Source organism: Nelumbo nucifera, chromosome 3 (genome assembly GCF_055504915.1).
Source record: "Nelumbo nucifera cultivar China Antique chromosome 3, China Antique-T2T, whole genome shotgun sequence".
NCBI lineage: Eukaryota > Viridiplantae > Streptophyta > Magnoliopsida > Proteales > Nelumbonaceae > Nelumbo > Nelumbo nucifera.
The window spans coordinates 27,605,552-27,618,182 of NC_142651.1; the positions used below are offsets into that span (position 1 = coordinate 27,605,552).

The 12,631-nt window shown below is 37.2% G+C and overlaps 1 protein-coding gene and 1 pseudogene across 1 annotated transcript; both read left to right on the forward strand.

The window, feature by feature from the left end:
* Positions 1–3,568: 3,568 nt before the first annotated feature.
* On the forward strand, positions 3,569–4,327 carry LOC104594614 (uncharacterized). Its single transcript, XM_088900314.1, has 2 exons — positions 3,569–3,806; positions 4,137–4,327. The coding sequence occupies exons 1-2, from the start codon at positions 3,569–3,571 to the stop codon at positions 4,325–4,327; spliced, it is 429 nt and encodes a 142-aa protein (XP_088756440.1).
* A 3,431-nt stretch (positions 4,328–7,758) lies between these two features.
* On the forward strand, positions 7,759–8,791 carry LOC148801065 (uncharacterized; annotated as a pseudogene).
* The last annotated feature ends 3,840 nt before the right edge of the window (positions 8,792–12,631 follow it).

The following is a 12,631-nucleotide window of genomic DNA, read 5'->3' on the forward strand; positions in this document are numbered from 1 at the left end:
TCATTTGAAGGGTTGTATTCATCTTCTTAGAATAATTTATCCGCTTTAAAGCAGCCGACTGAACCTACTTAGATGAATCTTCGGCTTGACTCTCCCAAAAACAGGCCTCTAGCCCTCTTTTCAAGTATGGAGTCATAAACGTTTCATGGCTTGGATTAACGGTTCTCAAATAAATAAAATATTACTTTAACCACACTATATAGAGTTATTTAGATCCGAGGGTATATTCTCAGGGCGGTATGGTTCTGAGTTCCAGCGCATCACCACCTAAGCTTATCTCGGGCCGGTATGGTTCTGTGAACTATAAAAACCCCTAAAACAAAAGATAATGACTATGGAAGGTATGGTTTGTCTGCATCTCTGATTTCTTTTATTCTTTAATTTTCTCTAGTTAAAAAAAAGCAACATCGACCCTTTTGAGTTTACATTAATTTCATGATGTCTCTGTGTAGTAGCTGTAGTTGAAAATAAGTCAGCGGGTTCTTTATACATGGGGATTGAGGAGTTGAGACATCAGGCAATAAGTCATATATGAGGCTTGTCTTGTGAAATGGAATGCTTTTATATATGTTTCGGATGCAAATCGAATACCTGATTTCGGGGTTTACACAATGGGGGTAGTCCATCCCCATTCCCTTAAACCCCTCAACCCTGGTGGCAGTGGGATTTCATCTCAGGTCTCTGCTACAAGTCAAAGATCTTATCAAAGGAACCATCATCAATAGGGTGATTTGAACAATTGACTGACTTTTTTTTTATGCTAGAAAAGGCGGAATTTAGGCCGTGGTGATATAGGGTTTCTAGAGAGACATACATTCAACCATGGTGTGATCACCAACTGATCGTGGCTTAATTGGTAAGGTCTTTTGGCTACTTATGGTGAAGACTTGGGGGTCAAATGCTAGTGCCACCAAAGTTGGGATAAGAATATTTTTAAATTAATAGAGGAATGTTGCTAAGTGCATCTAAGCAAAGAAAGAGATTGTTGGTGGGTGTTATCCATTTGGATTGGGTGCATCCCTTTATCATTTAGGTTGTGTTTGGTACTATTGCCATTTTTACATGAAACATTTTGGGTTGATTGATACAAATCGATGAATAATATTAGATAATGGCTAGTTACCTGAAACATTTTTACCTGAAATCAACGTTTTAAAAAACAACTTGTAAATGAAACCGTTCTGGCCACCGGTTTCCGGGTCAACGATCCGACCGTCCAATTCAAATGAATGGCCCAATTCTGACAAAAAAATTAAAAATGGCAAAAAACCGTTGAACGGGTCGACGATTTGATCACCCAGGTCAACATGTTGTTGACCTAGGTTCCCGAGTTGAACGGTCCAACCATCCGGGTCAACGGTGGTTCGAAAAGCATGCCTAAAACATTACCTCCTTCATGTACATGCATTTTTAATAAAAATATGCCTTTTACACAATTGTAGCTATGAACAATATCAGATAATGGCTAGTTATATGTTAATTTGTATTGATTAACCCAAAACATTTCAGATAGCAACGACAATATATAGTGATGATGGGTGTTTTGGCAGTTCCCGGTTGGCTAGTGACTCAGATGCCTGACTAAATAATCCCTACCTGGAAGGTGGCTTGGACGCCTATCTGATTGGTGACGAGCTGGAGAGGTGGTTCTGATGCCTAACTGAATGGTGATTAGCTGGAGAGGTGACTCTGATGCCTAGCTGAATGGTGATGAACTAGAGAGGTGGCTCTAATGCCTAATTGAGTGGTGACGAGCTGGAGAGGTGGCTTTAATGCCTAACTGAATGGTGATGAGCTGGAGAGGTGGCTCTGATGCCTAGTTGAATGATGACGAGCTGGAGAGGTGGCTCTGATGCCTAGCTAAATGGTGACAAGTTGGAGAGGTGGCCCTGATGCCTAGTTGAATGGTGACGAGCTGGAGAGGTGGCTCTGATGCGACCTTCAAGGAAACAGTGCTAGAGTGCCCGGGTTGCTTTACCTCCGGGGTGGGCACTCTGATGCTTAAGTTAGCAAATCAGAGATTTTAAGATAGTTAAATGTGAGAGAGCTGGAGAACTGCGAGAACTAAAAATTGTGTATATACCTTGGTCTCAGGGGCTGATGTCCTTATATAGTTGGGCTACCGTGGGTCTCGCGAACTACTCCCAAAATCTTCGGCCCACGACATAGGGGTCCGTTCCGCTTTGGAAGGAGGATAACATGCCAGTTAATAAGGCTTACCGTTTCCCTCCGATTCAGGCAAGATGAGGATAAAGCCTACAATTACATGGCATGATCTTGAAAAGTTCGGAGACAATTGGCAAGTTTCTAGAGAGGTGGGTTGCTAGGTCGGTGGCAGAGGTAGGTCGCTAGGTTGGCGATAGAAGTAGGTCCCCAGGTCGACGACAGAGGCAGGTCTCCAGGTCAACGGCAGAAGTAGGTCTCCAGATCGGCGGTAGAAGTAGGTCACCAGATCGGCGGAAGAGGTAGGTCGCCAGGTTGGCAGCAGATGTAAGTTGCCAGGTCGCCAGCTGGGACCCCATTTTGGCTAAGGCAAGTTGTCACCTAGGTGATACTGGGATGTAGTCCAACTGTAAATAAGCCCCCACATTATAGAGTAGTAAATACAACCTTAAAAATCTACCCACATTAGATCCACAGACCGGCAGTAAATAAGCCCCCAATTGGGGTCAGAATTCAGAAAGAGAGGAAAAAGAAGTGAAGTGAGTTCAAAACAATGTCTACATCAAGATGGGTTTGTCACTAGAAGTTGGTTCATCCACTCACCTCACTCTCAGTACACATAACTCTCAGTGTTCCTTTCTTTTTAGGGTGATGATTAAACAGTCAAACTGTGGTGAAAACCCCATGTGTTCATCATTCAATGGCCCGAAACTAAATGCATCAAGTTTTGGTCCATTGACTGACTGACACTGCGAGGCTCACACTTTAATTTGCCCAGCGTGATCGCACCCGCCCTGATCTCTCATCTCACTCTCTCTTTTATACAAACAGGAAAAGCCCAAGCTATAATAGTGGATGTGTGGGCCTTGAGAAAGCAGAATGGCCAGTCAAATAGGGTTCATGTGGTTGTGGTTCATCCCATATAGTTGGGGTGAGGATTTTTTTTTTCAATTTTAAATTGAGATTGCACTGTGACAATGCCGATCACATTTAATTTTGAATATGGCTAAGAAAGCTAGCAATGAAAATTCAGCTGGAATGCATGCACTTGTCCACTCAAGTTAGTAAACAATTGAGCTAACAAACAAGTGCTCTTGCACTAGGAACCCTCATCCCCAACCATACAGAACTTAAGTGCAACACTAATGAACAATGAAGTTTTTTGCCTCATTATGCTCACAGTACTTTAATTGTAACTGTGACAAATACCTAACAGAACCCTAGAATAAAATACTACAAAACCAGTAGTATATAAGTTAGAGATGAGTTGAGCTCCTCACATTCAGTTTTTGGAGTTATTTGGTTGGTCCATGGTCTGAACCAACCCATCACCACGTCTTCTTTTCCCTTTGTGTTCCTCAACAATACTGCTAAGAAGGAATAAATTTAAGGCACAGAAAAAACAATGATGATGCAGAAGCTGAAGAAGAATCATTGGAATGACAAGGCTAACCGTCTCTTGATCACAGTCAATGTCCTCGGTGGAACTGGACCGCTCCGGTTCGTCGTCAAAGAGGAAGAGCTTGTCTCTGCAGTCATTGCCATTGTCCTTAAGTCCTATGCTCGTGAGGGTTGTCTCCCAATTCTTGGCACTGATCTTAATAATGTCCTTCTCTTCTGTGTCAATAATGCAGGAACTGATGGTAAGAGAGATATAAAAAGATGTTATTAATGGCAGAATTGAATTAAACCTGCTATTTATTTTGAGGGTAATATTAATGTAATGCAAATTTAGGAGGAAAAATCAATCATAATACTATTAATTAAATAGGATGTTAACAAAAATGTTAAACAAACTTATTTAATTAGAGGAAAAATTATACAAATAGAAAAACTAATATGATAATCAAGACGCAGCTATATATTAGTCTCATTGCACCGTTCATTTGAGGTGCATAGAATGCATAGTTTCCTTTATTTCTTTCCAATTGAGTTGGAGTTGAACTGAGGTTGTTTGGTGTTATTTACTGCAGCTTTAAGTCCATGTGAAACCATTGGATCTTGTGGTGGAAGGAATTTTGTGCTATGTAAGAAAGAGCAGTTACAGATAGAGACAACAAAAGCGGACTGCGGATTGGCAAAGACAAAGATGATTCCTCTGAAGTCATGTGGAAGTTGGAAGGAATGGCTTAAAAAGCCTCTGAGCTTCAAGATATCTGCTTGAACCAGTGGTAGTAATCTGTCATTAGTTGGTTGCAACACTGTCGATCGGATTAGGCCTTCCACAATTAACCAGCAAATAGAACTTTAAGTCTAATGTTCTCTCTCTCTCTCTCTCTCTCAAGTCTACTATTCTATTCTCATGTGTAGCACATGTGTATATATAATATGCAGGATTGTCTATGGTTAGGATTTGAATATTGTTCAGTGAATAAAGCATTAGTTTCTGGCTGCAATTCTTTGTCTTGATAAAATTAACCTCGCACTTGAGTGACGCACCAGCACAAATATTTAAAGGTTCATCCAAAAAAAAAGAATAGCATGGGGGAGAGAGAGCCTACAAATATTTTTAGTAAGTTTAGTTTTATTAATCATTTGTAGTAATTTTAATAATAATTATTATTTTCATTATTTTTAAATGAAATTTTGGTTGACTTTAAATAAATAAAAATAATTATAAAAGCTAATATTTTTATTAGTTTCACTAATAATTAATAATTATATAGGAATGGCAATGGGGCGGGGCACCCCATTCCTATCCCCACCCTATAGTTAAGACACTCTACTCCATCCCTGCCCCGCCCCTAGTGTTAGTCTGGTTCAAGGCAAGGTACCCACTCCTCATTAGGAGTAGGAAACCCTCGAATTTCCCCACCTCATCCTCAATGTCAAGCAAGTTCAGGGCAAGACACCCATTCCTCACCAAGGATGGGGAATCCTTGAATTTTCCCCACCCTGTCCCTGTGAGGCGAGTTCAAGGCTAGACACCCACTCCTAACCACCCCAATATTCAATTTGATGACAAAAATTGTCAAAAGGATATCTTAGTATCAACCACATAGTACATTTCTAAAAGTACACCAAATTATCTTTAATTTTCAAAAATTTAATGAAAATTTTGGCAAATTTATTACATTTGTGTAATTATGAAAGTTTATTTTTTGTAAATATTTACTTACAGAATTACACTAATTTATCTTATACTTTCTAATATAAATTAATCAATAATTTCCTTTTTCTAATATTATACTAATTTATCTTATATTTTCTAATATAAACTAATCCATAATTTCCTTTTTCTAATATTATACTAATTTATGTTAATAATTTGTGTAATTATTGGTTCAAATTATAGTTTTCCCTTCGCCATACTCATTTATCTTTAATAATTTTCAATAATTTACAATGAAAATTAAGTCACATAATTTTTCAATAGTTTTGCAAAATCTATCAAATTTCCAAAATATTTCAATAATTCTCAATAATTATTTAATACTTTTTAAATAAACTTTCAAAAATTTTATATCTTTTAATTTCCAAAATGTTATTTTACGAAAATGTAGTTTTATGAAAATTTTTGAAAAACTTTATTACATTTGTGTAATTATGGAGATTTATTGAAATTATTTTAAATTTATTACATTTGTTATTAAATATTTATTTTTATTAGGTAGTTTACTAACAAAATTACACTAATTTATCTTTTATTTTCCAATATAAATTATTTAATAGTTTCATTTCCAACATTATGATATTTTATTCCTCTATCTGAATTCGGTTATTAACTATAATAACAACAATAACTAAAGTTTTATACTTTTTGATAATTGCTAAATATAATTATCAATTTTATAGAAATTAGTTAGAGTTTTCAATTTCTATAAAATATTGTTAATTAACATGAACATAACAATATTTACCTAAAATACTTTAAAAAGTCGTGATGAATTCATTAATAACAATTTGTATTAATTTTTAGTAATTTACTAACCATTTTCATTAACTTTTGGTAGTAACATAACACTATTTAATACTCGTTGAATAAAAAAGAATTGCGAAAGCATAATCTAGAAAGTGGAAATGATTCTAAATTATCTTCTAAAGGTATTTTATACCAAAATAAACATAATTTTGGCCATCAATGCGAAAACATAATTTAATTTGGAGTCGAGTAGTCAACAATTGGGCAACCCAAAAACCATTTTGGCCATCGATTTTTGGTTTTGATGGTCCTAATGTTTAGTTCAGTTTTAGTCTAATAATTTTAGATAAGATGCATGTCTGGAACTGTCACTATAGGGGATATACAAGATATATATTTTGAGAAGAGGGAACAAGAGAATTAGTGTGGCTAAAGGCCTATTAACTAAAATCTAGTCTTATTGGATTACACCCAATAAACCTGATTAATAATATAGTTGATTTTGGGTCTGTTACTTACAAATTTAGGTTTATGTTAGAAAACAGGTCTAGGTGATTTCTTTTATATATATATATATATATATATATATATATATATATATATATATATATATTTGGTACCAGGCCTTTTATTTGATGTACATATGAACAAATTATTCTTAACTTTTGTTGGTGAAAATGGTGTTCATCCACCAAGGAGCATTACCACTGTAATTGCAAACTGCAGGAGTTTATTATCAAGATTTCAGTCACACTTGTTTTTTGCCTATATAATTGCTAATAAAGCTACTGCTCTTGCAGTAGCTAGGTTCGATAGTAATTTGTTTAACCAGACTACTTTGCGATTTTATCATATTCAATTTTTTTGTAGGGAAAATTCCCGATAGATACCTTATACTTTAGGCTGAGTGTTAATTTAGTATCCAAACTTTAAAACGCGATAATTTAGTACCCAAACTTTCAAAATGTAATAATTTAGTACCTACCATTAACCAGTCGTTAAGTGTCATGGGAAAATACACGAATGTCCTTCAAGTGTCATCAAATTTTCTTTATCAACCATCAACAACGTCCATAAGCAACATCCATCACAAGAAAAGGCCGCAACAATCTAGTACCCATCCATGCATTTAATTAAAAAATAATCACAAAAAAAAAACACTTTCGCTAAACGTCAACGATAGAAATTTTAAGCTTTTGTCAAATTTCTTTAAAACGCGACATCAATGGTCCATTAAGCTTCTCTCCCTTTTATTTATTTAACCAGATTTCATCTTGTATTTCTTGATTCAAAAGTATAAGTTATTTTTTATTTCTTTTGCCGCGTTCGCCATAAAAATAGTTTTCCATCTTCCATTTGATTCTCCTCTTGACGAACAAACCAAAGATAAAGAGAAAGAGGATGGAGCTGCTCTCAGAGGGAGCAAACTAGAAGAATCAGTTATGGATGTTAAAATCGCCAACCCTTCTCGTCCTTTTCTTCTTTTTTGTCCTTACTACCATTTGCAGAAGAAGATAAGGAGCTCACTGTTTGGTCTGCTCTTCTGCTTCCCTACCTGCCTATTGTCTCTCGTCCTATTTGTGCCTCTGGCCTACAACGGTGCCAGCATTTTCTGTCTACACGTCCCTTTTTCAGCCAAAATTTCGCCAGAATCTACTAGCTTTACACTTGAATATGCAGTAGGACAAACAACATGAAAATTGACTTCTTCGTCTTCCTTATCCTCCTCGTTCATGTATGTTATCAAGGAGGAAACCCCACCTTCTAAACTGAAGGGACATTTGCCCCCTTTGCAATAACAAGAGTCTTCAGTTCTTCCATGGAACTTTTCTTCGTCTCAGAGATCAAGGTGGCACAGAAAGAATGGGCTGATGTTTAAGATTCTACAGCCTACCGCCCTGTCAAGGCAATTTTCTGTTAGAGTACACGAGTTCTTTCATGGGTCACATTTGAATTCTTCCTGCAAGGTTCGGTTTTTCATGACTTGGATTTCTACTTTGGAGTCGTTCAGTTACAGGGAATTGTTTTCAATAGAGAGTCTTTTTAAAACAAGGATTCCGAGTCACAACAATTTCCCCTGATTTCAACTATATCTTCAAGAATACGTCTGGAAAGATTTGGTTCAATCGCTTAAAGAAGGGGAGTGTAGATCCTGGGGAAGTTTCTCTTGGTCAGAACCTCTCGAATTTACTTAGGCTGACAATCCTGTACAAATTTGGTTGAATTTATATAGACAATGATGTTATAGTCTTGAAGAGCTTCTCCAATTTGAGAAATGTCATAGGGGAATAGACTATCGATCTAAAAACTAGAAATTGGAGTCGCTTGAACAATGCTGTCATGGTCTTTGACAAAAAGCATCCACTCAACAAGTTCGTCTAGGAATTTGCACTCACCTTCAATGGGAACAAATGGGGTCACAATGGATCTTACTTGGTTTCAAGGGTTGTTTCAAGAGTGAGTAGAAGACCTGACTTTAATTTTACTGTGTTGCCACTGCCAACATTTTATCCAGTTGATTGGAATAGGGTTCAAAGCCTCTTTCATGGACCCCGGGATGCTGCCCATTTGAAATGGTTGTCTTCAATGCTCAAGCACATTCACAAGGGAAGTTTTGCTATTCACCTATGGAATAAGCAGAGTAGGAAGATGAAGGTTGAAGATGATGAACAGTGTTTTCATTTTCTTGAGAAAGAAGATGACGAACAATGTGTTTTATTTTCAAGGGTAATTTTGACATTTTTAAAAGTCTTAAATCGCATATGAGGTCACGTAATATACATAACTGATGGTCCACTAAAGGTAGGGACTATATTGTTGCATTTCAAAAGTTTGAGTACTAGATTGTCACGTTTTAAAGTTCGGGTACTAAATTGGCACTCAACCTAAAGTACAGGGTACCTATTGGGAATTTTTCCTTATTTTTATACAACAGGAAATGCATTCTAAGTAATTTTAAGTCCAAGAATTAAGTTCTTTTTTTTCTTAAAAAAAAAATCTTTTAAGAGGGCAACTTCTAGTCAAAGGATTAGCAATTATATCCTCTATACATGGTAGCTAGTGGACATCCATGCATTCTTCTATAACAAAAATACCTTAGTCCAAGTACCTTGATTTGCTTGAATCTATGGCTCAGTCTGGAAGGTAGAGTGCAAAACCTTGTACTTCTAGCCTAATTACCTGACTTAAACAGATAAAGCCAAATTAAATAAAAAGTCATAAGCTTCATCAGCAAAACATAGTGCTGAAAGAAGCCAGTAATTGGATAAAGGAGCGAGGCATCTCTGAGGACATTTTAGTTAAGATGTTGATGATGCCAAAATTCTTGTTTAGCTTGGCCAATCATGAACGGCTATGTTTGGTTTGATGGAAAAGGTAGGAAACCTATACAAGATTTGTAAAGGTTTCCCTACCTTTCCCTTCCTTTCCCTATCTTTTCCTTCAAACCAAATACAGCGGAAGTTTCAACATGGTGTTTTGATGTTGAAGCTTCAATAGAAAATCCATACTCCTTAACAGCACGAGAGGAACCAATTCTCTAACCTGAGATTAGAATTTGCTTAACACCATACCAGTATACCTTGTGCTGGCAAAAAGTCCCAACAGAAACAAATCCATCAGCTAAATTGCACTTGGTCAAATAGTAAGAAACCTTAGGCTATGTTTGGTTTGAAGGAAAAGGTAGGGAAAGGTTTGTAAGAAACCTATACAAAGGTTTGTAAAGGTTTTCTTACATTTCCCTTCCTTTCCCTACTTGTAGAGACACAACTTATACGGCTCCTATTTTCTCAGAAGTTCGAAAACTGTCCAAGGCATGATACATAGAATACCTAAATCGGGGAGGTGGATGCGGGCGTTTGCCAAATGCTGAACGAAACCAATGACATTCTAAAGGGAGATAATTTATAAGTTGCAATTACAACTTTACTAAGATCATAGCACGACAAATGAAATATGTCAGTGCATAATTACCTAAAATGGGCATAAAGAAATGTTGAAATGAAAACGACGACGGCGACAGTATTCACGAGGAACCAAAACCAGAGGATTATGTACATATGAAGTTACCTCGCAAACAAAAGCTGAACTTTTAGAACTACGTGGCCCGGAGAAGCACACGCTTTTCCTACTAGACACGGTTGTACACACACTTCTCGCCATATAAATGATAAATTCTGTCAAGGATCGGATTCTTTGACCGAGAATTCTTCAAAGAAGCTGCAGAGATGCCTCTTCTCCCAGCAAAACCAGCTCTCTCCTTGCGCTCATTTCAGCAGGTGGCAGTGACTGTTGCTCACATATAGTTCTTACCATTTTTTCTACAGAGATAGGAAGAGGAACCTCAATAGAACGATCCGCCATCCGAAGAAAGCTGGTTTCAGAACCACGAGTGTACCAAAAACGTCAGGATCATAGAAGATTTGGAAAACAAAGGGTTCCCAAACAAGAAGAAAGGAAAAAACAAGACAGTGACAAAGAGAGATATGCAGTTCTGAGCTCCGAGGCCAGAGCATGTGAGTAGTGAGCTCTCGACTTCCTCAACGTTCAAAATGAATTGCAGCGGCGTCCCTCTTTTGAAGATGTTCTCCTCCACTTCCACCGTTGCCTCCGCCTTCAAACCCGTCACCGATTTCCACGGCGGCGAATTCGTTTTCTTTTTCTATTTCAGCTCCTTCCCATAGTTGCCGCAACCTCTGTCACCGCCGAACCAGTTGTTGCCCCTTTTTGTACTTCCGCCGAACTAGTTGCTACCGTGCTCTCGGTGGGTTGGTGTTCAGTAGAGCGAACTCTCTCACGTCTTCCGCCCTCTGGTTCGGTTGTTTGAAGTAGTTAATTGTTTCCTGCTGATATTAACGACTTGAGAGAAAAACAGGGGGAGAAATGAGAGAAATGTGGGAGGTTGGTTCCGAGTCCTGCTGCTGGTACTGAGGAATTAGACCCGTAGAGGGAATGGAATTACAAAAAACAAAAACAAAATGGTGATAGGGCCGTTGCCGCCACTTCTGCACCTGCTCGGGTCCGAGAGCGAGCGGGTTAGACACGATTCGACGCTAGCTTTATATCACCTCTCACTCGTCCAGTGCAATTGCACCAAACTCGTGAAAATGGGTTCAATGGGTTCAATCCTGACGTTGTTGAGGGAAAGGGGAAGAAGAGAGATCGGGAAGAGAGAGAGGAGAGAGAGGGAGAGTGAGGTTGGGGAAGATGAATAGTATTTTTATCGTTCAGTCTTTGTAATTTTTTTCTCTAACATAGTTAGAACTTCTAAAACTTAAGCACAACCAAAACGTTGATCACCAACACTGACTGCCATTAACAACTCAGGTGGTGCTTGGAACTGCAGTGTTGCATTCCCATTTAAAACTACAATAACTTATTACACAATATTGTGTTATATTATATGTCTTAAAGCATGTCATTTTCCCGATTTTTAATTCATTAATTCAAGTACAAAACAATTATGTTGTGTTTGGTTTGAAAGAAAAAGTAGGGAAAGGAAGGGAACGGTCATTTGACCGGTTTGAATCGTTCGAACGGTTTTGACTTTTTTTTATTTTTTTGAATTTTTTTTTATTTTTTTGTTAGAACAGGCCAAACATTTGGTTCAAATGGTCGGACCGTTCGACTCAATAACCGAATCCCTGACCAGTTCAGTCACCAGGGCGATTTTAAAAACCATGGATTTTTTTTTTTTTTTTTCTATTTGAATTCATGTATAAAAAAATACCAAAAAGCATTGGGATGCAGAAAAATATGTCATGCAATATCTAAGGTACAAACTTGATCGTGGTTTACTTCACTGAAATCTACACTGCTACCTCTTTTATGGAGACTGAATTTGGAGAGGTCTCTCTCTTGCATCTAATGAACTATTTTTAGTAGGGAAATAAAAAGAGGCCATACTCCACACTACTGACCTCAAGGTGGTTTGGGCTGGCTTCTTGCCCAAAAAATGATTGCTAATCTCAAGGTGGTTTAGTTTACCAATTACTCCTTTTGCCAATTTTTTAATGCTGTATTTGTTTTAAAGGAAGAAGGTAGGGAAAGACAAGAAAATTTATACAAGGTTTATACATATGTTTCGTTTCTTTTCTTTTTCTTTCCTTACCTTTTTCTTCAAATCAAATATGGCCTTAGTGTGATATTTGGGGCAGTCCAGATTTCCAGTCCATAGGACTACCCACAAGATGAGACCACATTATATATTCGATGTGCAGCCAATCCTGTCTTTTATATACACAATAAGTACTTCGGAATGGGAATATGGAATCAGTGCTATCATATAAAACCCTTCAATTAATGCAATTTCAATGAAGAATTTCAGTCACGCACAGTTGAATTAAAAATTCAGTTCAGGTGATGTTTTGAATTTTGTTCTATATCTGCTGGTATTCTTAGGGTTGTTTGGCAAGTTTTTTTAGAATAGTCAAAAGACATATTGAACTTTTGCATTAAGATTTGAACAGCCTGAAGTCTATTTGATTAAGGGGTGTCTTTCTATACGAAGACAAATAGAAAAAAAATATGCAAAAATTCTATTTAGAGCTTGATGAAAATTGCCTGTTTTGAGCTTCTTGCATTTTTTTGACACATCGGTTTTTAGCG